Genomic DNA, 27,721 nt, shown 5'->3' on the forward strand with positions numbered 1-27,721 from the left:
GGTTTGCCAGAAAGGCAGCCTTACCAGATGACAACCATAAAAAAGTGCTGCCTTACAGCTCAGCCCCGAGTCATGGCTGGGTTTCTGGCTGACTTGCCCTTGACTTGTTTCTGAGGCCCAGGGACAGACAGAGCCACAGCCATTAGTGCATTGTTGCATGCGACTGGAGTTTTGACCCGAGAGCCTGGTAGCACTATCGAACCATAACCCAATGAGCCACAGTTGAGGGCATTATTGCCTGGGGCGAGGCCCATTCTGCCAACACAGGTCCCCTGGTTTTGCACAGTTTAGCATAGCACTGCCAGCTCAGCAGAGAGATCGAATCCAGCCAAGGACGAGGACAAGGTGAGCATAAGAGCCAGGTGGGATGGATTTACACTCTGCAAAAATGTTTGGAAAGTGGAAATCATTGTCAAAGAAATAGTAGTCTCGCATTGATTGATCATTGTGTCAGCACTGGAATATGGTCTGGCTACACTGCCTGTCTATTCTGCAGTAGGGGGAAAAACACTCTGGCTTGTTTCCTTAAACCAATCACAACTGTCCTGGGCGACACTAACCCTCGATAACAGATATAGCGAGAGGCGAGGAGCATTTGGCGCATGAGAGGTGCGCCAGATGTCATGCTTTATCTCAGCAATGTACATCCATCGAGCCAGTCTAAAGAAGTAATTTGACAGTTTGGGAAATAAAGTTATCCGCTTCCTTGCCAAGAGTTAGATCAAAACGTCAATACCACTCTTGTATTTGTCTGTTAAATATGAAACTACAGCAAGGAGACAGTTAGCTTAGCGTAGCATAAAGACTGGTAAGGTGAAAAAGCGATGCTCTGTCTGCCTACCAGCATCTCCTAACTCACCTATTAACATGTTATATCTCCAGTCTTTATGCTAAGCTAAGCTAACGTCTCCTGACTGCAACTTTATATTCAACGGACAGATATGAGAGTGGTTCTAATTTAACTCTCTGGAAGAAGGCAAAAAAGGTGTCTCCCAAAATACTGAACTATTCCTTTAAGAGTATCCCTCTAATCAGTAATGCTGTTGTGTCACAGCCCATCAGTGTTAATCTACCAGTTGGTATTACAGTGTATAAATAATTGGAATGAAATGTGACACATGGAAAATGCACTTTTTTAAAACAATCTCTCTTCGACCTGACAGGAGTCATTTCACCATTGGCTTCCAACTTCTGACAGCTCATTATTGTTGCTGTGATTAGTTCTGGAATGTTGAAATCACTGACAGTGAATGTTTTGGATGTGGGTGCAGGTTGGGTTTCTTCCTTCATTCTTGTCCTCAGTGTTTTACAGTGTTACAGTAGCAGTGACGGCCAGATCTGAAAACCCTCTGTTACACACACACACACACACACACACACACACACACACACACACACACACACACACACGCACACACACACACACACACAAACCCCTCCTCTTTATCCCCGCTGGTTATTGCACAGATCCATTTGCTTCAGGCTACAGCAGCTGTACTAATCAGGTTATATGGGAGAACAAATTTGTTTTGGGGTCTGTTTTCCATTAGATTATTGCGCACATGCAGATATTAAACATGCAGATTTTTCAGATGAAAAGAAATGACCATTTGCCCAAATTTCCACAGTTTTTAACTCCAAGGTGGCCATTTTGTATTTACAAGTCTTGCACAGTACAGCCTTATCAACCATGCAGATGAAGCTGTTTATGGCTCAGTTTTATGATACCTTTCTTCTCGTCTACCTCCCAAATTAATAGAACTACTTCCCATTATACTGGATTTACTTTCCAATTTGGCATTTTTTTGAGCCAACATTGTGAAAACAATCTTGGCTGATGGTCATCATTTATCCAGAGTTGCAGCAGACATTATTTACTACTATCTACTTTTACATGGTCCTCGGAAAGTGCAATTACAGCAATTACACATGAGAAGCCACACTAGCTTCAGGCTAAAGACCCACTTTGTTGGACTTTTACGGGATGTGAACCTCTGCTGAACACGATCTTAAAACCAGGATTAATCTTTCTTTTCATTGTTTGATTAATTGTCCTGCCACCATTACTGATTGGCCAATTAAGAGAATAACAAATGAGAATTTGGACAGTGTAATGCCTGAGTGAGGTTAAACAGCCTCCATCACACTCTCCATCATGTTTTCTCTGCTTCTTCAGATGGTAGCAAGATGAGCCTGCTGTTCTGCGGTGTCTTTGGACCATGTCGTGGGGAGCAGAATGTGAAAGGCAAAGGTCTCAGCAAATTGTTTCCTCAGCTGTGCTGCAGAGGGGACTGTTTAGGAGAGGCTAAGAATTTCAAAGCCCTTTTAGAGTTATGTTGTCTTAAACTTTTGAGAGTTTTTGTGGCTTTCAGCAACAGAATGCATGATGCCACCATTTTATCCAGGAAAGAAAATAGTGTTTTCCTGACAAAAAACTAAGTTACACTGGTGTTTCCTGTATTCATATCCATGATCAAAATTATCGTACACATATTACACAAATGAAAGAAATGACCTTTATATGTTACTAATGTGTTGTCACAGTTATGTGTTAAAGGAAACTTAATTGCTGCTGTGTCTTGTTCTTCAACTCACTACAATTGCAAGAGGGGAAAATGACATTGTATGGGAACATTTGCTAATATGTTCAGAACATTTTGTGCTTCTCTGTAGTTTGGGAAATCAGGAAGCAATGCAGCAGTAACGTTGTACATGGCTAGCAGAAACAAACCTCCTTGAGCAGAAATTGTTAAAGAAAAGTGTCTTTTAAAAGTTCAGTTTTAAAGCTTCAAATTTAGTAGAAGGGGATTTTTTGTGGGCCTTTATTTTCCCATATGTGAGGTTAAACACAATTACATTGGTTACATTACATTGTTACATTTAGCTAACCAAAGTACTTGTACATTGTTTTGTTTTGAGCTGCTTAAAAAAAGGGATGTTTAGTTAACCTTTACAAGTGTAAAGTGGGACACTACATTGTGTTTGTATCACCAAGTAATGTTACATTCAGGTCAATCTACCCATTTGTAGTTGCTTGATGGGCTTGAGTTTGCCATATTATGCTTTCAGCATATTTTTTGAACATACAGTACCTTTGTTTGTTTTTTTAAAGATTATTTTTTGGCCATTGGGGGGAATGCCACAGGTTGGAGTCAAACCCACAGCTGCTGCGTCGAGTAGTAAACCTCTATATATGGGCGTGTGCTCTACCAGGTGAGCTACCCAGGCGCCCCAATCATACAGTACGTTTGAGGTTATTCTGGAGAATATTGTAGAAAGTATTTGTTATTGTTTCGGATTATTGCAATAATAATAAACATTTGCATAAAGCAAGCATATTTGTCCGCTCCCATGCTGATAAGAGCATTAAAAACTTGAAAAATTACCCTTTAAAAAGTACATTTAGAACAGATAGAAAATGTTGATTATTTTGTGATTAATTGCGAGTTAACTATGGACAATTAATTGCAATAAAATATTAGATGAGACAGGGTTGTAATGAGCAGAAAGTACAAAGCTAACATAACGTCAAATCCTATTGATTAGTACATGCCCTTCTGTAACTACTAAATTTACAAAATTTACATTAGGCCGACATACGTGCATTGAGCAATCAATGTTTTTGGTCATAGCTAGAATATATTATAGTCCAAAAGCAACCAGAAAGCCTTTTCTTTAATGTCAACCATGTTTCTGGTACGTGGTGAGTAGCTGCAACTGTTTAAAAAGTTACATTTCCCACTTGCTTTGGCAGTCTGGGCAGTTCAGTGCCTTTTAGCCCAACCCTTTGCAAAACCCAAACATCAAACAGATAATTAAACACAACTTTTCACACTATAGTTTAATCTAATAACTACATTCTGTAATACTAGTACAGATTTAAACGATTCATTCACATACTGTATATTTACATTAACATACATACCATAAACTGTAGGATCATCATTTCCACTGTTGTCCCCTACTATACAAGAGAGAAAAATACAATACAATAAGCCACAGACACAACACCAAACAAAACATACTGTAGTTTAAAACTGAAGTATTCATGCATATTTATGTATTGAGTTGTTTGTTCCCTGTATCCATCTCCTGACAGCAGTTTTGCAATTATTTATGGATTCTATGTTTTAAGTGGAACAGGAAGACTATTTCAGGCAATAGCTGTTCATGAGCACACAACTGCTTATGAAAACAGATGGCAAACACAACGTAGTGCTTATTTATTTTATCACGAGAAGATAAATATAGCAAACACAGGCTCAGTGAATGATTGCTGCTTTTATAATGTATGATCTCTGCTCCCTCTGTTCCGCAGCATCTGAGACAGTATCAGTGAGAACTGAGACTGATGAATGTGAGGAATGTGAGCTGACGTCACTGGACGTACCGTAGCTTCAGTCACGTGGCTAGGTAAACACAAGTAGCCGTTTGGCCTGTTTATGTGTTTGCGTGTGCGTGTGCATGTGCGTGCGTGTGTGTGTGTGTGTGTGGGTGGTACCAGTGGCTCTGATCAAGCGGAACCAGGAGCAAAGTGTTCCTTCAAGACAGTTTTTGCTCTGTGTTGTTGAATGTTGCTTTGTGTATTTTTACTAGGATTCCTTCCATGTTTAAACAGCAGACTAACAAAGTTTTTTAACAATGTTTTTCTAGCTTGTGGTTTGCCTTAATCCTGTTCCAGCTCCTGAGCACACATGCATACATGGACACTATTACACATCTGAATGCCCATGCATACATGAAAACTGAGCCATGCACAAACATATATACTGTATGCTTACTGTATGCCTATGCATACAGCCATACACCCACAGACATGCTGCGTACTGTATCTGCTTTGCTAATACATTCGTCAGCAACTTTATAATATGTTAATTTACCAGTGTTGTGTTTACAGTCTGTTGTGCTCCCAAGTTGTGAAAAAAAACAAGATGCTTTAACTAAAACTTTTAATGCACTTTTTATTAATGCAACATTTTGGTATTACCACTTTTACTTAAGATATACTTCTTTCATTACTGGCTTACAAAACATACATACATATAAAGCATGTAAACTATATATGCATTAAATACAGTTTAAACACACGAAAATTTACTGTAACTCACAAACATGCATTTAAACACCAGTTGTACAATGTAACTAAGTACATTTACTTTAATATTTACATTGTATGCTACTTTATATCTCTTCTCTGCTACATTTCATGGGGATATATTGTACTTTTTACTTCACCTCATTTAGCCGACACCTACAGTTATTAGCTACTATGAAGATCAGGATTGTTTGTACATACAAAACCTATATTGAGATTTTAATGTAAGAGGCACGTAGTTATAATTAGCTTGGCCTTATCTAAGTACAATATTAGAAAACAGTTTATACATTAATGCAAAGATATTTAACAACGATGGCGAGTTAAACCGCTGGAGAGGGCTGCGTTTTTTCTGCAGAGCACAAGTCGGTCTAAACATGGCTTCAGTGCATTGTGCTGATAATACTTACTTAAAGCTGCCCTAGTTCATATTTTTATATTGACAATGTATCCAATGACTGCATGCAATGTGAAAGATCTCACAGAGTTAATTATCACCTGCAGTTCTTCTCTGTTTTAGTTTATTCTCACTGCACTTATCACCTTCTAGACATAGCAGGAAACTGTTTTCAGTAAACAAGCATTGAGAAACACACTGTATGCTACTTGCCCACAAATGGCAGACAAGTTAGTGACAAGCTGGTCGACATTGTGGAGCATTTAGAAACTAAAGAGACAGATATGTTCTCCAAAGTTTCGGGAAGACCAAAACAGAGCTCAAAGAAGAGTGAATATTGGACTTACATTGGCACAGTGGCCAAAAACATTTAAAAGTTTATCTAACATGCTGCGTACTGTATCTGCTTTGCTAATACATTCGTCAGCAACTTTATAATATGTTAATATACCAGTGTTGTGCTCCCAAGTGGTGAAAAAAAACAAGCTGCTTTAACTAAAACTTTTAATGCACTTTTTATTAATGCAACATTTTGGTATTACCACTTTTACTTAAGATATACTTCTTTCATTACTGGCTTACAAAACATATACATACATATAAAGCATGTATCCATTCAAAAATTCACAGTTTAAAATAAATGTGCCTCTGCAGCAGGCTGGCTAACAATTGCTGTGGGTGGTCTAGTAACAGAGCTGTTGTCACTTTTCAGTAGTACTCAACTGAAACTATACATCATGATATACCTTTGGCAAAGGCATAACTGCCACAGGACACAGTGACAACATATTATTACTGTATCTTTGGTTATTATCAAATTATACATCACTGAGGGGAGCAGGACAGAGAGCTTTAAGATACTATATATTGTGTACTGCTTGCTAAGCCTCAGTGAGCCCCAGTGAGGGTGTGATCGAAGAAGATGGCTTTCTGTCACTCATGGAGCCTGCAGCCTATTTCCCCAGAGGACAACCAGCATCTCCTATATCTTATCCCCCTGTTTGCTTTGCTCTAAGCCAGATTTTCAGGGTTGCTTTCAGCATGATGGTCCATTCCTAATGGCTCTATGCTTTGCTTCATATAGTAAAGCCCACCAGAGTGTGTCAGGGAAGGCCGTCTCTTGTTCCTCTGTACCTTCATGGTCCCCACAGACCCCTGCATTCCTTCTACATGGGGAACTAGAACCCTCTGGGAATTCCACTGACAAAGCAAGCATTTTCGTGCTAATGGCGGAAAACCTGCCCATGGGGCTGACCTAAGCTTCTTCTAGAGGAAGAGGCTCTGTAATGCAAATCCTTCCACCTGCAAAAAGAGGAAGCAGAGATTTATGCCCCCACACAGGTACACACATGCTGTTTATTAGCGGCTGGCATTCACACACTTTCATGCACGCACACGCTTTGAGTACATCAGTCAGTATATAGGTGCTGTCCTGACTGTATGTTTATATTTCTACAGCAGTGATTTATAAAGGATGTAGGAATGTGATTGAAAGGCATATGCTTGAGCGGGCAGTCACTGTCTGTTTGTTTACTGAGTCCTGTGGGAATCTTGACGGGATTGTAAATGTTCTATGTGCAGCTGAAATAGTGGGGGAGGTGTGTGTGTGTGTGTGTGTGTGTGTGTGTGTGTGTGTGTGTGTGTGTGTGTGTGTGTATGTGTGTGTGTGTGTGTGTGTGTGTGTGTGTGTGTATGTGGTCCTCTCTCTGACGAGCACAGACACAACACAGAACACAGACCTAGCTGAGTCAGGCCTGTGAATAAAAGATGAAATAATGTATGCACTGGAGGCAGCATGCATGCATAAATTCCCATAGTGCTTTCATGACATTGCTGTTGACTGAACTCTGTGTTCTCAGATTCTCGTTCCCTGTTCACTGCATTATCTCATAGCAAAGCTTAAGTTGAATCCTGAAGCTAGAATAGTTTAATATCAAATAATGGATTTCCACATGTAATTATTACGCTAAAACTAAGTCGATTAAAAAGTTCAGTGCGTTTGCTTCAGTTCTCATGTCAAGGTCAGGTACTAACTTGTTTTGGATTTAACTGTTGATTAACTTTGAAATCCCCTCTTGACATAGATCTCAATGACACATAAAGCACATAAAAAGAGAATGTGTTGATTCCTTGATGGGTATGTAATTAGCCAATCAACAGGTGCAGTCACCAGGGGGTAATGTATCGACCACAGAATTAGTGACAGCGCAAGCTTAATGTCTGTATTTTACAGAGGAAGACAAGTTAGCTTAGATTTAATAAATGAATTGCAGGGTCATAACCTATTTATTCTACTACAATTCTTTGAAACAAGTGTGCTGTGGCCATAGAGTAGTTGTCACACTGTGCACCGTTTGAATCAACTGTGAATTAAACCACACAAAGCCCACTGGCACCTTGTAGGCTTGTAAAACAAACAAACAAGTGAGTGCTGTGTTCCCTTCTCAGCTCTCCAGGCCCCAGCAGTAATCCTGACTGGACCATTATACACTAATGGCGTTGGCTTGCTGTTTTGAGGTGGGCTGCCAGGTCTACCCAGCCAGATCCCATCTTTTTCACCCAGCTGAATGTGCAGAGCTGGGAACCTAACTGCTTGAGAAGGAGTCGGCCAGAGCGCACACAAATAATGTGACAAAAAAAAAAAAAGATGATGCATTTTAATCATGAAGCCACATGGTTGAGGTTTTAAAAAAATATTGTTATATCTGTATAGGCTTTTGAGGAGATTTTCGTCAGTGACACATTTCATGCCGTCGTGTTTGATAGTTTTTGAGGTCAGAATATGGGGTATTCCCATTGAGGTTTACTCTGTGCCACGACATCCTTATGTCCTGTGCTTTCACCCTGGGAGACTGACAGATCTATCTCTGCTAGTGACTCAAACACAGGTTTTCTTTAAGGATCAGGCTAAGCCTTTCCCAGGAGACGTAGAGATGATAAATCCCATATGTCACGCTTCAGAAATTAGCAGATTCTGAGTAAGAAAGTGTAAAGAGTATGGGAGGGGTAAACAGTGTGCAGATGCAGTGCTGATGTGTGAAATATAACATGGGGTCATATTTGTGCATGTGAGCATTGTTAATGCACATGCAGGTGTGTTTTTGTTCATTAAGTGTACGTGTTTGCTTTGCAGGCTGGTGCATATGACAGAGAATGTGAGAGCCAAACCTCTTTTAGGTGAGCGTGTGCTAATAATCATTGCATACACACAAGTGTGTTCCTCATTCCCTGCACACGGCCCCCTCCGCTTTGGCAGCCCACCTTGATAGTTCCCTTCCCTCCACTGATGACGCAAATGACACACGATGACTGACCCCCACGGTAAAACCTGTAAAACATTAGCCAGCTTGAATAGGAATGACTCTCCATACTCTCTGCTCAACAGGCAGTTAGTGAAGGATTTATAATTGTCCTCCCAGTCAACGGCTGCTGTGCTTGGGGTGGATGTGGCAGAGGAGAAGGTGTGCCAAGGTTTTTGGAGTCACCTGGATAAAGAGCCAGACAGTTTGGGTCAGAAATTTGTGTCTGCCTGTAACCAAGCCTTTCCACACTCTTTTCCTGCAGTTTTACTGTATAGTGTACACACCCCTATTAAATCTTAGCGCTTTAATGTCTATTTTCCTTTGCCTTCTGGCATTAGTATTGCCTTGTGTCCAATTAAATTCAGGACAGCTTATGAAAAGATTTTCCAAGGAGGATGATAGTTTATTTAATGAAAATGCAAGAGTGGAAAATACAAAGACTTAGAAAGTAAGTACATTATGGATAGAAAGAAGATGAAGACTCACACATATTAACATACTACGTTTTTTTTTTTTTTTTAGCCTGTTGTAATGTCAGTCAAATGTATATACTTGGCATATGCTGTTTCTGTCTAAATACTTAATTTAGAAAACTGTAAGGCTGATAAAGAAGGTTATAAAGAAAGTCTGTATCTACCAGGTAGACAAGAGGGTTCAATTATCAAAGCTTCCTGCACCCAAAGCTTAGGTAGCAATTCATGAAGATGTTTGAAAATGTTGTAATATATAATATACTGTAATATATAATATACAGTATACTAGTATTATATTTCAGTATTATACTACAAAGCTACAGTATATGACACTAATCATGAGAATACCTCCACCTGTGGGTGGAAAAGAAGATTACTCCTCATTTTCAAAGCTATGATGTAAGGGTTAATGCGCAACGAGATCCATTATTACCTGATAAGAGACACCTCGAAGGGCATTAACCCGCTTATACCATGGTCACTTACCAAATAAAATGTTTTCATTTTAATGCGTTTTACAATCAAAATCTCAAGTTTCCCTGGTAACCCCTGAGTGTTTTACTAATACCTGGAACAATCATTTCCATCCCATAAGGATCTTATACAATGCAAATGTTGTTCACTGCTGCAGTAAATAGGACAGACCTTAGATAATACTTGCCACGCTTGGCAACGAGAGATATTTATAGTCCACTCAGCTCATGGAACCCTTTGGCTCAGACAGCTAACGTAACGTGTCAGAAAGCTAACGTTTAAATTCAATAACATGCCATGTGTGCGGTTGACAATCAGTAAATATAACCTGACATACAACAAGACAAGCTAGCTATCCAGCCACGTCATTGTGCCCAAATCAATATCAAGACTTTCATGAACAAATGATCCGCCATGTGTACTATGAAGTAGCAAGTTGATCTGCGAATGGGATGTGAGATGATCGCTGTGAAACAAAGTCAGTTCAGAGGGGCAGTGTAACTTACTTCTTGCAGCTTGTGTACAGTTGCCATCCTGTGTTGTTCAGAGGACGAGGCACTGAAGGACTACACTCAGTGTTGTTAATAACATTCAGATTTTGTTTTTCATTTTATGTAGTGCATTCATTTAGAGCAGTAAACAGTTAGTTTCACCAGAAGTCGTTAGTAGGTGTCCTACATTATTTTTTTAATGGACACCCTGCAACCAATCAGAATTTAATATTCACCCAGACCATGGTATAAGAGCAATATAGAGTTTACTGTGGCTCTAACAGCCATGAAAGTGAGTACAAGGATCTTTGATTGTTGCCTTGATGGTGTCCTTATGGCTAAGCTGCTGTCATTTCTGAAGCCTTCATATAGTGAGACTTAGTCGAATCTGACCTACTTTCTTTTTGTCGGCTGAAATGAAAGTGAGTGTGGGACACTCACCGCAATTCAGACGTCAGAATATCTTTGACAGATGCAGTGATAAAAGAACAAAGAAGGGATAAGCAAGAAAAGAGAGACCTCGAGGCAGCGAGTGTGAGGCTGAGTGCATGTGTGTTTTCATTACGTAAGTAGGCATATGTGTGAAGTCATGACTTTGCAGACCTGATTGTAAGTGAGAGCAGAGTGAGTTTAATTGGACAGAGAGGTGGTGCATTAAACCCTTGGGTCAAGCTGATTGGAAATTCTGCACACTGATCTGCTAGCCCTTCAACGCCGCCTTAATTAACCCAACCATACTGTAAGATCAGCACTCTTCTCTTATTTCCTTCCCTTCCCCCAACCAGGAGATCTCTCGTTGGCAGTTATCAATGGACACTGAATTTGGGTCCCAGTAAATCCAGTGCACTAACAAGCTAATACAGCTACTGAAGATCTAAGTAGACACACATCAACTCTCCTCATATGAAGCCAGTAATGAGGGACGAAATAGGACACGGGAGGCAGAAAGACAAAGAGAGAGGCAGAGAAGAATGAAAGCCTGATCATGAATGAATGATTAAGAAACACTGCTAGCAGTTATCTTGCACTGAGCTATAATAGGACAAGGCAGTTTCCGGTTTCCTTTCAGACCGATTTTGAAAAGTGCTCAGTAGTAAGTAGATGACAGTGGATCAGGCTCATTACGAGGCTTCAGGTGAAAGTGGAGCTTCACTGTGGGTGCTGTAGCTGTAGCTCCTGCCACTTCACACCCACAGTGAAGTGGTTCTCAACTGGTTACTGGTGGGGGCAAGTCAAACAACAAGCATATTCCAGTAGTTTGTTTGTGCTTTGACTCCATGATGTTTACCCAGCACCTCAGAGGCACGGCAGCTTGCTGTGGGCTGTGGCTTGGAGCCATGGTGGTGGACAGGGCTTGGCTGCATACTGGCATCCACGCTGCTGCCCTCTTAACACTCTGGGTGAGAGGAAGGCTGGGAGTTTACTTGGCTGGCACTGTTTTGAGTCATGAGAAAGCAGGTCATTTACAGAGGGCAGCAGGTCAGGCATATTTTGGCTGGCTGCTTTCTTTGTACGTCTGACATTTTCATATCGTCTACTAAGGAGTATCCTTCTTTTTATTTACATTTATGCATATAAATCTAAACAAACTGTTCAAGCTGGACGGTAAAAGACAGGATTTCTCGTACCAAGACACAAGTTAAGTGATTCCATCTTAGAGTGAACACTTTTAGAAATTGGGGACTACATCCACTGTCCTTGTTTTAGGCAAAAAGATTCAAGATTCAATACTTTATTGCCATACAACTTGGTGCAAGTTGCTAGGAATTTGCTTCAGTGTGCTCATGACAGGACATCAACAAAATACAACAAAAACATAGAGCTAATATATACACATATGGTATCCCACATGGGATCACACTTGACACAAGCAGATAAAAAAAGGCAGATAAAAAAAGGGCACACCGATCACTACATACCTGGATGACAGTCCAGGAGGCTAAAATAACAGATTGCATAGGGATGCATAACGCAAATCCACAACTTTGCAATAAATAGATAAAATACCGCTAGTATCAGTGGCATAAAAAGTAGTATTAGAAAACCGGTGCGAAGAGATGTACAATTTATACAGGCACGTTAGGGGAACCTTTTTTCATAAGGTGCTGGTACAGAGATGGAGAGCTGTTTAGAGATGTAATGGCTCTGCAAAATGTGCTGTTGAGAAAGCGGGAGGTTCTTGTCTTAATAGTTCTCAACCTTCTCCCCGATGGGAGGATGGTGAAAAGGGAGTTGGCAGGGTGAGTCTCATCTTGTAGGATCTTTAGGCCTTTCCGGTGGATACAGGCCTCGTAGATCTCCCAAATGGGGGAGAGTTTGCAGCCAATGATTTTTGAGTCTGTGTTGACTAATTGTCCTATCCAGCTGCAACCTCTGCTGGACAGTAGAGTTGCCATACCAGACAGTAACAGAAAAAGTAAGGACACTCTCGATGGCGGCTTGGTAAAACTGTAACATCCCCTCACAGGCTACCCCAAATTTGCTCAACTGACAAAGAAAAAAAAGCCTCTGATGGGCTTTTTTGGTAATGCTGGTAATGTTATCCTCCCATTTTAAAGATGATGATATTGTTGTGCCTTGAAACCTAAAACTGTCCACCCGCTCCACCACTTCTCCATTGATGTACAAGGGCTGGGACGGCTTCCCACTTCTGAGGAAGTTGACCACTAGCTCCTTAGTTTTTGAGACATTTAACTCTAAGTTGTGGTTGGAACACCATTCAATCAGTGAGAGGACCTCATTTCTATAGGCAACATCATCATCCCCAGAAATCAGCCCCACCACTGTTGTATCATCTGCAAATTTAAACATTTTAATAGAATCAGTATGCTATGTACAGTCATTAGTATACAGCGAATATAGAAGAGGTGATAAAACACACCCCTGGGGGGCACCAGTGTTAATGTGCTTGACATTAGAGATGTTATTACTGATTTTGACCACTTGTGTTCTCTGCAACAGGAAATCCAAGATCCAGTGACATAAGGAATTATGGACCCCCATTTGTTGAAGTTTCTGAAAAGATTTGCTTGGTAAAATTGTATTAAAAGCAGAGCTATAATCTATAAAGAGGACCTTTGCATAAAAAAAGGCATACTAACGTTACTTACTATATATGAGGTTTCATCAATCTGAGTAACCCAAATTCAGTCTGTATCTTAATCCTGGTAGACGTGTGAAGGTTACTGCTAGTGTCATCTGCAATAAACGAAGAAATTTCTGCCTCAATCCCAATACAGTGACGATGAATGGAATTTTGTTTTTGGTGTTCACACCATTGACAAATGGTGTGTAAAAATTCAACAGCAACATCTCTTTCCAGGAACAATGTCTCGGTGACTCACTGTGTACAAGCTTTACAGGTACAAAATAGTTCCAAAGAAAACTGTTGACAGTGAGGTCTGTGGTCTATCCACAGTAACCGGGTCTGGGACATTGTTGGAAAGACACATTGCTGTTGACGTTTTTAAATATTATTCTCTAGTCTTGTGGGCACCATACTGGGGTAGAAGCAGCGATTCCCAACCAGGAGATCTCGAACCCAAGGGGGTACCACAGCAGTTGTGATTTGAAAGAATAAAAGTGTTAGCAAGTAGAAACAGTAGTTGAAAAAATGGTTCAAACTTCCTATTTACTGCTACTCCTAATGGTATGAATGCAAACTTGAACAAACACACTTATTGTTTTGTAATCAGTGTTAAATTACATCCTGTTCAATATCAATATTCTAATTGACACATTTGGAACATGATGGGTGGTGCAGATGAGAGGGCACATGAACTCAGGATAATTTTATCATTTCCAATTTTTTTTATGGAAAGATCCCTTAACTTGGCTGCACCTATGACAGTATTAACATGAAGCTGAACTACACTGTGATCATTTCTTTCTTGTTTGTTTCTTGAGAGTATTACTCTGGATCATGAAAGTACAGTAAATCTCCAGAATGCGTTTACAATGGAGCCAAAGTCCCATAACAATGTGTCAGACCTTATTGAGTGGGTTGTGTTACTCTGGTAGCTATTGCACCATGATTGAAGGACATACTTCCACTAGACACAAAGCATTTTTTTCTCCTTTCAGTCACTTATAAATCACCAGCATTGCTATAAGTGATGGAGAGCCACTGCTAGACCTGACTTCTTCTGAGTTATTGGGTGGCATAATGAATCTAGCAGAGGGTGAAACAAAGGGCATAACTTCTACAAAGTTGTTATTTTTCCCAGTAGGTGAACTGGAGCTTTAGGACAAAAACAAATCCATTTGGAAATTTTACTGCTTCGGCTGTGTTATGCTGCCTGGAGGGTTTCCATGGAAAACCAGGAGATATCTAAGAAATCATTCATGTGTGGTTTTACCTCTTTAGACATAATATTGGCAGTGAACTATCATATGTTTTAAGTATACTCCGTCCTCCTGAAGCAAAACAAAGTAATAAAGTTTAAACAAGACTTTTTGTTTTAGCCATTATTGTTTGTAAATGATTAACTGGCTTGAAAAGAAGACGTATCGCCTCTTTGTAGTCAGTCACATTCTTTTTTAACAGTGATATAGACATATTTTAGCCTCTGTGAGGTTATTGTCTAGTTCTGCTGGGTTTCTTTTGACTCTCGTGACTGATGTTGTTCCCTTTTGTCTTTAAAAAATAGATGATGTTTGTGCTACAGTAAATTATTGTTTATTCTAACACTAGTGGTTTGAAGCTTGAAAGCATATTGTGTTTACTGATTTTCAAGCACTGGTAAAAAAACAACAACATTCAAACACAGTGGCTCCAGACTGCATCTACTGTTTGATTTAGCAAGTGAGTAGCATACTATCCACATGTATTTGTTGATCAAATTGTTTTGAGCCAGTTTCAGAGGAAATGAACCCCACTGTGGCCTGTAGAGTCACTCTGTGCAAAAGGGCTATCTGCGCCTCTCAAATGTTATGCTTAGCTTTGATTTTGTGTGTTTTTTTTTGTTTTGGCACATCAAGGGCGCATGTAGACTTCTGTGTAGTCTGGGTCTGTCTCTCAGAGCATGGAGATGAAAGGTTGGGTTACATAAGACCGAAAAGGCTGTTTATGTGTGTGCGCCTGGAGAGCCTCACTAATACTAGGACCTTCTAATGGAGCAGGACTCCGCCGTGACCATGGAGGAGCTGCTGCCAGTTCCAATACTGTAAAAGCAAAACCTGCTGTCAGAGCAGTAAAGAATAAGACAAACAGCTCACTGGCTGGCTAATACTATCATTCACAGTAATTTACATCTCATACATTGGCCTTTTACACAGTTGATTGCTTGTTAACTTCTTTTTCCATCTAGTATGGTTATTTTAATGCATGAGAAGGTACTGTACGTGCATGCTTGATAGAGCTTTAAAGTGACTCACAGATATCATGCTGACGATCGGAGAATCTAGGCTCTTCATAGCTGCAGTCCTCGGGCTAGAAAATGGAGAATGAGTGATGTTTGTTGAGAAAGGGCAAACCCCTCGTACTGCATTTCTTTTAAAAAGAAAAACTGTGGAAAACGCCGTTGTACTTTATGAATGTATGTTGTATGTGTGATTGTTATGATGGTGACCTTGTTTGTCAGAGTCACCACAGATTTGTGGAGCCATTACCAAAATTAAAAACACAGGATTTAAACCTGCTATGACTCCCAACTTGATTTACAGTACAGGGGTTTAAAGGGCCTGAAAACTCTCAATTCTCAAGCAGCATCTTACTATGATCGATTCAATATACAGTACATATACCTGTGTTTTTTACAGTCAAAAATATACAAACTAGACTTCCTTATAATGAGGTGGTTAACAGTTACTTAACTATTTGTTTAGAACTAAGCAGCACTGTTGGAAAACACTCGCGACCGAAACTCACTGTTTTCCTAATGTTTTCACTCACAGCATGACACAACTCAATGACCTCCTCTGACACAGTAAATTACACCAGAGTTATCAATTTGGCTCTTATACTGAGCCCCTTGCCTCAGTGTGTGCAGCAGCAATTTGTCACAGCGACATGCTGCGTTTCTCAGGGCTTCTCAGTTCTGGGGCAGAAAGCCCCAAATTAGGCAGGGGGGTTTAATGTTGACTTGGCTCTCCTGCAACGTGTTCACCAAAAATCAGTGACAGAGCTGCACTGATGCATTTGGTGACTCCCAAGAAAGTGGAAAACGGGTTTACGAGGCCTGTGGGAGGACACAGTGGCTGGTAATTAAACAGCGTAAAAATCCTCAGCCTCCACCAGGCCTTTAGGCAGTGAATAGGAGCTAAAGTAAACCAAACCTGACTGTGAAATTGCATTAGACGTCTGCGCTTAATGGAAAGTGAAAAAAATAGACAAAATCCATTTTTGCGTTTATGAGCGTTTCCATTCCCCACACACTTCCTTGACTCTTTGCATTGACTTTTTTGCATCACCACTGCTGCTCCTCCTCTTTTCTGCTACAGCACAGTATATCTCCATTATGGTGTTGCCTTTGTGAGGGGACAATGTTCTGTTGTAGGATGCTAACAGGAACATGATGTGCAGGACTGTGGCTTGAACATGTCTTTTTTTTCCCCCACAGATGCTCCCCCGCTCGGATTGGGACCACAAGAGAGGCTCCCGAGGATCACAGGTTAGCACTGTCCACACAAAAAGAGACACACTAGTAATGACAATAATGATAAACAGCTGACAGGAAAACACACACACACAGGAACTAGCTCCCTGATCTCCGTCACTCGCCTACACACACCTTATAAATGACGCAAATAGCAGAAATCCTACTGCTAACAGGCCTGTTCACACACTCATTTTGGCCCTGATTAAACAGCATGTCCAGAGGTGTCACTTCCCACCAGAGTCCTTGTCAAACTCTGTTAGTCTAAAGGATGCAGGTCTGTGATTTGGCTTTAAGGTGCTGCACCAGCCATTAAGGGCCAGGCAATTGAAACTAGACGGGCTTGGACACAAGGTGACACAGCTTGTAGAGAGCAGACACATCCTTGAGATTACCTTGAGATTAGGATGTGTGCGTGCGTACGGGAATTTGTGCATTGAGCTGCTACAGAGCCACAGGGCAGGGCTCTGGAGTACAGAACAAACAATGCCCTTGGAGTTGACAGGGCCATATACAGTATTTGTTCTGTACTACATGTTCTGCTATCAGGAGGCTGTCCTTTAGAAATGAATAGACAATTTGTCTGTGCTGACACTGTATGCTTGGGTTGCAATAAATGCCGAAGAAGTTGTGGCTGGTGGGGAAATAAGGGGATTTTTCATGAAAAGCGCAGGATTGGGCTTGAAATCAAATTGCACACTGTGTAATTTCCTAGAGATGCTAAAACTCATATCGTGGTATACCCAAAATCAGCCTTACAGTATTATCCCTTTCGAGCTGAGACATTTTCAAATAGCATGTTACCCTTTTAAAATATTGTCCAAGGCTCATATCACTTTGTAATGTGGGGTTAGTAGGCAAGCACATATTTTTTGATTGATGCATTCCCTAAGCTGCCATTTAGATTCAGTGGTCAGTTCAGTCTTTTTTTGAATTTGGATTGGTGCTCTGCGTTCGTCAGTGGAATCCTGTAATAGTCCAGAGACTGAGAAGACGTGTAAGAAATCAAGGCTTATGTTGGCATCTCTCTCCATCTCGTGGCTATTTTTCCTTGGCTCTACTCTCTTGGACCAGGCTGTTGGTCAGAGAGGCTGGTAGCGCTTCACTATGCCATGGCACCTAGTAGAGTGTGTAAATCACACACTCCGCTCTTTAGCTGGGGACCAGAGCATTTGAGTGATCTCCACTGTGTCATAGTCGCCAACATGCACACATTAGCAGGCTCATTTTCCAAACCGCGTCTTTTTTCTATTTATTTCCCCCCGTCCAAAGCTTGCGGTGGATGTTTTAGCTTAGGAATTGACAGTGAAGTTATGTATGGAAAGAGCTATTTAAATATTTGTATTCCACTTGAAAACACATTGGTTTTGGAACTTTACCTAGGGAGATTGTCGGAGAAAAGAGTGTTTGTAGGCCCGGATCTTGTGACTATTATTGTAAATTACAAAAACGCTGGAAGAGTAGTCTGTGAGGCAGACAAGCCATGACATTGCAGTCATGTTGAAGTTTTCTCAAAATCACTGTGAGCACTTCAAACACTTGAGATCACCGTTTCCTATACTGCGGGTTTGGGAGTTGATAAAGGTCACTGCCCTTTTTCTGGTTGGTCCCATCATGACAGTCTAGTAGAGTAGTGCTCTTGGGTCCTGTGGCAAGACTACATTTAAGGCTGAAAGAGAAAATATACTACCTGTGTTTTTAATGTCCTCTGCCTGGGAAATAATTGGATCTGCCACAAATTATACAAAAGTATAAACATTTTTAAGCTCCTACTTTTTATGACGTGCAGCAGTAAAACACCTCTGAGTCGGTGCCATTTCTCAGAGAGAAAGTGAGGAATAGAATGACATTTTAACTTGGTTTTATTTATAGCATACCTATTCAGTTGGCAAGATTTTTAGAAACTCTTGACTTTGCCCACTGCAGTGCTGATGATGGATATATGTTTAACCACTTGTATCATGCATTAAATCCTTGCTCACTCATCGCCCAGCATAAGCCATCTGTTTTACCTCATGCATCTCTTTTGTTTGCCCTGTCTTTTATGCCGGCATTTCTTGCTTCTGCATCTACCAATCTGTCTGTCTCTTTAGCTTTTTGTTATCTTAGTTGACTCCTTTGTTGGAATCAAACACCCTGAAATATGTGGAAGGAAAAACAAACCTCTCCTCAGAGATGAGATGGCTGCATGTTAGGGGTCAATTGGCTTGCTCTTTCCCAGTAAATCTTTAATGAGGCAGCTATTATTTTTATTTTTATCCCCCCCCCCCACACACACACACGCACGCACGCACGCACGCACGCACACACACACTCACACACACACACACATTCCCCAGCACACCCCCTTTTAATAAAATATGTAATAGTGTATAATTGTATCCTGGCTGCATCTGAGGACCTGGCTCAGCACAGCTTCGGTCTGAGCTGACAGAGGGGTTGAGAGGGGAGTTAGGTCGCTGTGGTGGTGTGGGTTTGGTTAGGAAGTGGACAGGGCACTGCTGCTGGGTGTAGTTTTGGCTGTAGGAGCTGAGGCAGGGAGCGAACACTGTCTCAGTGGAGGTTTGTGTTACCGCTCTCCTGTGATTCACACTGTATCACTGCTCTGTTATTTTAAGTAGAGAACGTCACCATCTCCCAGGTTCCTCTTCAGGTAATCCATCTTGACAGATGCAATCAGGGCCATCACACTAACTGCACTGCCACTGGAGTAGAAAACTGCACGGTAATGATTTTTCAAACATGCAGAGAGTTAAATTAGATCAATTTACTAAACAATATTGAATGCACTTAAGTATTTTTTTACTATATCCCCCTACTTTTTGCTCAGCACATTCCTGTTTTTTGGTGTGTTTAGAGTGTGTGTGGAGTTTTGCGAGGTGTTAATTGCAAAATAAGCACCGCAGTGCGTGTATCTGTGTGTGCTTTATAAAGAGCCAGAGTTGCTTATATTATTGAAATGTGTTGAAAATACTAAGAGAATCAAATATCTTTCATTCTCCAGTAGGCCCCTGAGGCATTTGTCCAGTATCTAGCGTTCCTGTGGGATACATTATATTCTCATCATTGCACAATTTTAAGAAGCCCACATATCACTGGTATCTTACAAGAGGCTAAGAGGACTGTATGTTTAGACGAGGGAGCCAAGGGGTTAAAAGTGCAGAAAGTGGACCGTCTCAAAAATTGCAAAAATGTGACCTCTTTGTCTGTATATCCCATTAATAATCATCATTAGACAGAAGGATCAACGTTTTGTTTGTTGCACCAAATGCACTTCATCTGTCTTCTGCAGTTATTGGCAAAAACATGTGGACACCAACAGTCATATTTCCATCGCTCAGTGTAGTTGCAATGTCAATGTTGATGATGTTGTTTGTAATGTGTGATGTTTCACATGAAAAAGGCACATTTTATGCATACATATATCCAAAGTTTATGGTTCACAAGTTTAAATATTGTAGATGCATGTATGCACACCAGCATTGAGCAAGTCATTCTCAGCATTTTTTGTCATGTATTTTTTGATATCATATCATGGGCAATTGTCATCGAAAACACATTTAACAATACAATTTCCACACTAAACCAGCCCTAAGAGTTATTTGCAAATATTATTTGGTTAATCTTCGGTGCACATTACTGCAACTAAAGCTACACATACAGCAGAGTAGGGCCTTGAGTACAGAGAAGCTGTGTGGACAAACAGCTTTTCACTCTTCAGGAGTGATTGCTGGTTTGTTTTGACTGGCCCTTGCTTTGGTTTACATGAACTGCTGCGCGGGTGATAATCTATGGCATGTCTATTGACGTTCTGTTCACACAGGTAATTAAGACCGTTGATCATGTACACTGTTGTTATTCATAGTAAAATGTCATAACAGAATGTTCATGCATGTTTTAGTATATGGCTTGGCTTGTAAAGGAGCCATAACAGCTGTTTATTGGTGCTGGTAGTTGTTTTTTATCAAATGCAGCATGTCAACAAAAGCTGGGGGCTTGTGACCAAATATCACACAGATTTGTGGTGAATTTGTAACCAGAGGTGCTTGCACAGGGGCCGGATTAGAAGGATCAGTGGGTGTGTCGCTGGCATTAGTTGAAACGGAACTTTCCTACCTTTTCAAATCAGTGTGCCTCCTGCCAGTTAAATGCAAAAGAGTGGCCAGCCACAAAAATACCAAATGGCTGCAAGCTGGAAATAATTCACATGCTCCAAAAATAATGCTTCTTGGATAGCACAAAGTCACAACAGTTAATCCACAGTGGTACAAAAATAGGCTCCTAAGTATTAAAAATAGAATGCATTTATCTCTAATTGACGAGGTGCCCTTGAGCGATGTATTTAACTGCTATGAAATTGTAATCTCCATTCACTTTTCCTTCCCTAAGAGCACCGGCCCGCAGACTAAAGTGTAGCACATTGGGTTGTGTGACTGCTTCATTAAAGCAAAAGTTCAAAATTTTTCGAATGATCCTTATAAGGGTTTCTTGCTGAGAGTTAAATGTGAAGATCAATACCAGTCTTATGTCTGTAAGGTAAAAATTAATGTAGAGCCGGTTATTTAACAGCTTGCTGCCTACAGCTAGCCTAGCTTTGTCTAAAGGTACAAAGTAAACAAACAAGATATGACATGTTAATTAGTGCGCTTTAGAGGTGCTAGTAGACAGTTGTTGCCTTTGGACAGAGCCACGCAATCTGTTACCCACTGTTTCCAGTCTTTGTGTTAAACTAATCGGCTGCTGGTGGTAGCTTCATATTTACCGTAGAGACTTGAGAGTGGTATTAATCCTCTGCAAGAAAGCGAATAAATGTATTTCCCAAAATGTCAAACTATACTTTTAACACCTTCTTAGTGTTGCTTGATCAGGACAGTAGGTCATAGTTGTTTTCAGTCAAAACTGCGACATACTGTGACTGACAGTGAAAACTTTTTACAGTCCAAAAGGCAAACATGAAATCAAATCTCACGGTCATCCAAAATCAAACACCAAAAGCCAGTGTAAATTGCTGGTGAGCAGCTCATCCAATGGGCCAATGTATTAATCTGGCCAGTCAGATTGTCACTCTCCCAACGTACAGGCCTGCCAGCTGTTTTTCATGGCCACAGACGTTGTTGTTTCGATCATCAAAGAGACATTTCCCAGATGTGAATGTGTGTTACTCTGAATGTGGTGTAGGTCAGCAGTTAAAAAGAGCATCCATGCTTTGAGATCTATTCAGAAAAAGAAGTCATTAAACACATACAGTATACAGGCTCACTGGAAGGTTAAAATATATTGATTTTAACGACAGCGTTTAATGGAATTTACAAACATTGCAGATGTGTCCAAGGAAAGAACATCCACCGTCGTGCTTTCAGAAAAATATATTAATAATTTTGAAAAGCTTCATCATAACATCTGTCCAAAAGCTTTTTTCTATGATGCTCACAGTGCTTTTTTCCCAGACAGGGGTCACTGTGTGGGGCTCGTATGTGAGCTGTCCACTGTGGCTGACGAATGAAACTGATCATTTAACCTGACAGGAAACGTTTCTAATACCTTTTGATGTTATACTGTATATTATAGTCACAATCTGATCTTTACAGGCTGCCCATTAATGATTTTTAAGTTTTAGGTTGCAGATTGTTGGAAGATTAGGAACATCAGGGCATACTTTTAAGGGATACATAAAAGCTTGGGCCAGGGATGGTCAGGACGTCACATTGTTTATATTTCCCTGCAGTCAGCTTTGTTTAATAGCTCAAAGCTATTACTCCTCGTCTCACAAACATTCTGTAGGGAGGTTCAGAGACAGGAATTTCAAATTAGATTAATATTTTAACAGCACATTCTTTCTAATGCAACAAGTTGTTGGCTTGTTTTTGTAACCGAGCAGGTATTGCCATTTTTTCAGGTCAATAAGAATAGTACAAATTCAGTGGAAGCAAGATCCCCACTGTGTCCCCAAATCTCAAATGCTACCCATGCACCTGGAGCCTTTCACCACACTTTATTTTTCATGTCAGGTTTTGGGCATTAAGTGGCTTGCTCCTAGTGTAAAATCAAACCCAACATATTCATCATTCCCTCCCCTTTTATGGCTCCTCAGGTCCAATTTTTTAGGTAGTTTAGCTTAGTGACGCAATGCTCATCCTCCTAGCACAATGTGTTTATCTGGGTGCACATGTGTGCCTCTGTGCTGCATGCTCAGGATGATGCCCTTTGTATGCCAATGTCACTGTATATTTGAATGTCAGTCTTAGCGTATGTTGCTTAAGTTTTCACTTGACTTTTGTATTGGCTGTGATGTGAGAACTAGGGGTTAAGTTTCACATGAGTTGTTTGTGTGTGCATGCATGCATGTTTGGAGATGCTGAGACCAGACAGATGTTCTCCAGCTATATTCTTCTTAAACCCCCTCTTTAGCAAAGTCTTAAATCAGTCTGTAAATGAGCTGAGATACAGGTGTTTACATCTTGTCCCCACAGCATACATTAGAGCAGAGTATAGGAAAGAGGAGAGGAAGGAGAAGATGTAGAGGAGAAGAGGGATGAGGGGAGTACAATAGTCGTCTGTCTAGAAACGTCCCATCAGCCGCCCCACAGGACGTCCCACAGGACGTCCCCTTGTCTTTAAAAGAGATTAGCTTGGTCCCAGTGCTGACCATGTGTCAGATTTATCAATAAATGTGTGTCATCATCACATGTGGAGGAATGCCCTCACACCTGCTGAACACACAGCTTTTGTCCTTTTGCAGACCAATAGGAAAATTTCATAAATACAGTGACTGATCTGATATGACTGGAAAAATAAAATATGAAACCTTCACTTTTCCCACAAGTGGAGAAGAATGAAAGGTGTTCACACATGTGTTGTTCAGGTCAAACACTTGTCACTTAGCCAGTGTAAACACAATAATTCTGGGTGCCTGGCAGCTGGTATCAAAGTGAACGGGACATTGGGGGAGAAAAATCTGATAACATTCTTTGGGGAAAAAGGGAAAGGGATTTTCTTTTTCAGTTTATTAGATACAATTGTTGGCAGCCAAGACTGACCTGTGTTTAGTTGTGGTTGTTCAACTGCTCTAGGCATAGCAATTAATAGTGGCATGTGAACTTTTCACTTTACCCTTCAAAAACAAGGCTTGCTCACACTACTCTGGTGCCTTCAAAGCAGTGGGGCAGACAGGGCAGAAACAGACAATGGCTGATGGCCGTCTGAGGGGTCAGGAGTGAGGAAGTCAAAGGTCAGGTTCTAGCTGACACATTGCTAATGAGTCCATTTATTAAGCATCAAGTATTGCACAGCCGTGCTAAACATGTTATGACCTCATGTTGTTGTTCAGATTAGAGCTGAAGATCTTTGCCCGAACCCGACGGGACCCGACGGGTTCGGTCTTAATTTCTATTATTTTACACGGGCTCGGGCCGGGCTCGGGCTTGCGCTTCGGGTTGCATGGTAAATGAGCGGTCAGCTGATGCGTTTCGATTAGCGTGAAAATGGATCCTGAGGAGGTGAAACGGCTGGTCTCTGGAGAACTTAGCCTATTTCTTTGTTCCAACTTCCAAGTGGCCTGTAGCCTCCGTTAGTCATGAATAAATTATGTTAAAACATGTATAAATGACTAATTTTTTACGAAAGACAAAGGAGCTGTGTGCGTGCGGCGCAGTCTCTTTTTTCTTTCTCTCCCTTTTCCGCAGAGTGGTGCGTGTGCCCGCTCGCGGTGTGAGGCGCGTGTCCGCGCTATTCTCCGACACTCTAATGACTGCTGATAGACGGCCTTTTGTACAAACGGGTTCGGGCTTTTAAAAAGCTGTCAATGAAAATGTAGGCTACTTGTCGGGCTCGGGCCGAACTCTATCGGGCTCGGGCCTTTTCGGGCCGTACTTTTTAAGGCCCGATTACAGCTCTAGTTCAGATGTCTAAAGGCTGCAAATATGTCAACTCCTACAACTGTGAAGTAGGCCTACCACTCCCTGCTCCTCCTCATGATTTTGCTTTTTCTGAGTTAAAAGGAGCCATATAAGGTACAGATTAAAGTCTTTGATGTGTGAGTGGATGTAAGTGTGCTCAGGCGTGTGATACCACAATTATTATACACTTTACAAAGCTTTGCAGGATCTCAGTCCAGACACTGTGATTGAATGTGTCCTATCATAGTGGCTCAACTGCAATTGTCTATTGTTTTCTTACTTTATTTTGTTGTGTTTGGGTATTGTTTATAGGTTTAATTTGTTTTATTTTGTGCCATGTTGTTTTTCCCTGAGCTAAGTGCACTTTTGAAACATGATTTGGTTAATGGCTTTGTGCACCGTCATTGTCCTCATTTAATACATTCTCTATAAACATGGGACAAAGCTTCTGACAAATGTGAATGCTTGCTGCTGGACAATTGGCCTCCCTCATTATTTTTGAATGCAGACTGTGATAGTTTTCAAATCAGTCTTTGTTCAACGCATTCTCATGAACGGGTTCATATGATATCATACAACAAGTTACGCACACTAAAACGGATGATATTATACAAAAATTAGGAGGCCTCCGACTGGTCACGTGACTTCAGCTTCGGAGCTCCGTGCTACAGAGCGGCAGTTGCTAGCTTTTTAAGCCCGCTACAGAGCTTTGTGCCGCCGGCTATGGTGCTCCGCATTGTGCTCCGTCAGGTCAGCGGTAGTTGGTGGTTCAGTTACCCAAGAATAGAACTGTGAGCCAGGTACAGAGCACTGCGAGCTGCCGGTCTTGGTGCTCCGTCAGGTCAACGATAGTTGGTGGTTCAATTACCCCAGAATAGGTGACTGTGCGCTAGGTACAGAGCACCGCGAGCTGCCGGTCATTTCGGCGGGGATTACGGTTAAGAAAAAGTGAGCATTATGCCACGACGAAAGTTAAGTTTAGGCACCAAAACAACTAGTTAAGTTTAAGAAAAGATTGTGGTTTGTATTAAAACACTCCCAATGAACACGCATTTCCCGGGTGAAAGTTTCTTTTCCCCCGGGAAGCGAATTCCGCTTCGCTCCACTCTTAAGTCCTGTACACGCTCACCCCATTACTAGGTAAAAGTATTTAGAAAAGACAAGTATGTTTATTATTAGCAAAATGTCATTATACTCATATCAAAAGAAAAAGTATATATTCTGCAAGCTGAATGTCCTCCATTAAAATATTATTTTATAAAACGAGTAGCCGTAATATAATAACTACATATCCTGGCTATGACATCTAATTCCTTTACACAATAAGTATCACTCCCATGATCCATTGTTTATAAAAAATATTGATTAGTGGGACTTTAATTACAAGTACCTTAGAATTGTACTTAACATTAGTATTTGAGTAAATACACTTTGTCAGTTTCAACAGCCACAACAGCAATGATGTTTATTTTCCACTTTCTCTGTCTCTCTGTCGCCCTGCAGTCATCAGGCACCACTGTTATGGTGGACATAGCAGTGATGGGAGAAGCCCACGGACTAATCACAGACCTGCTGGCTGACCCCTCACTGCCCCCTAACACCTGCACCTCACTGCGGGCCGTCAGCAACCTGCTAACCACCCAGCTCACCTTCCAGCCGCTGCACAGGCCACGCCCTACTTCCCTGCTTAACCCCAGCGATGCCTACACCTTCTCCGACTCAGAGGAGGGACCTGAGAAAGGAGAGAAGACGTCCATCCATAAGGTACTGTAAGGACATACATGAAGTGTCCTGATTTACACTTTACTGGTAAGATATGCAGTACTAGGAAGTCGAGATGAAAGTGAGGATATTTCATCCAATATCAAAAGTTAGAACTGTTAATCAAAAGTAGTCATAAAACGTTTTTTTGTGGAAACGGCTGAAATAATCCTTAGATGGAAATGCCGGCCACTTTATTAGGGCCAAATGATTTATACACCACACACATGTTAATCTTTTAGTCCATGTTTCATCTAATGAGTGCTTCCTGCTCTCAGAGCTTTTAGCATCAAATGAAGGAGTGTATTTTCATAGAGTTGAGTGAAGAAAAATAGAACGCGTCTACTGCTCCGAGCACTGTTCTCCCTTTCATAGCCACAGCTGTGTCAACATGACAGATGTGCAGAGCCAGACAGTGTGTATGTATGTGTGTGTGTGTGTGTGTGTGTGTGTGTGTGTGTGTGTGTGTGTGTGTGTGTGTGTGTGTGTGTGTGTGTGTGTGTGGGAGAGGCAACATGAAGGTGAACGCATCTCTCAAAAAGGTAAAAAAGAGGGATGGGTATGTGTCAACAAAACTGGACCCCCCCACCACAATTATGGATCCAGTTATTAATCTGATGAAGATACCTGTGCTGGCTGTCTTGGAAGCTGGCGTGTGGTCAATGGCTGCCATGCCGTCAAGCATGGTTGACAGGTGTTTTTTTTTTTTTACATTGTCTGAACTTAAAGTAAAGTAGAATACTAACAGTTTACAGTTTAAAGTCCATCGTGGTGCATACTGATGCCTTTCAAGCTTTTTTCCAAAGGCCATTTTCTGCCCAACACAGATGAAAGACACGCATGATCTCCGTGCTGTAAAAAAGCCACTGCATTAGAAGCACATACTGTACAAAAATCAAAAAACATGAATGACAAAACACACAACTAATTATAAAAAGTTACACCGATCTCACTTTTCTCACCTTAACAGTTATAGAGATAAGTCTAGTTATAAACTTAAATTAACAGTGACAGCAGCAGAGATGAGCTGTATTTTTACTTTTCTTTTCTTTTTTTGTGAGGGTAGCCTGGTTTTTGCCATGCTGCTGATGATGGTGATGTGTGTGTGCTTTTGATGCCTGTCTGCAGGAATTTTATTAGATCCGAAGTATGGTGCTGCAAAATCACACCATAGCATCATTAATCCACTTTTACAATCCAGAATTAAACACATAATTTAATGCAATTGTAGTATACA

At 41.0% G+C, this 27,721-nt stretch overlaps 1 protein-coding gene across 3 annotated transcripts in view; it reads left to right on the forward strand.

Moving 5' to 3' along the window:
• LOC120564399 (cGMP-inhibited 3',5'-cyclic phosphodiesterase A-like) overlaps positions 1 to 27,721 on the forward strand; it is a 79,557-nt gene that overhangs the window by 24,755 nt on the left and 27,081 nt on the right. For 2 of the 3 annotated variants that reach the window (XM_039809311.1, XM_039809312.1), the window contains exons 2-3: positions 16,793 to 16,843; positions 26,227 to 26,487. In XM_039809311.1, the coding sequence (XP_039665245.1) occupies positions 16,793 to 16,843; positions 26,227 to 26,487 (312 nt within the window). Of the gene's footprint in view, positions 1 to 4,318; positions 4,414 to 16,792; positions 16,844 to 26,226; positions 26,488 to 27,721 lie in introns of all 3 variants that reach the window. The other variant, XM_039809313.1, reaches the window with a different exon arrangement.

Source organism: Perca fluviatilis, chromosome 8, assembly GCF_010015445.1.
Source record: "Perca fluviatilis chromosome 8, GENO_Pfluv_1.0, whole genome shotgun sequence".
NCBI lineage: Eukaryota > Metazoa > Chordata > Actinopteri > Perciformes > Percidae > Perca > Perca fluviatilis.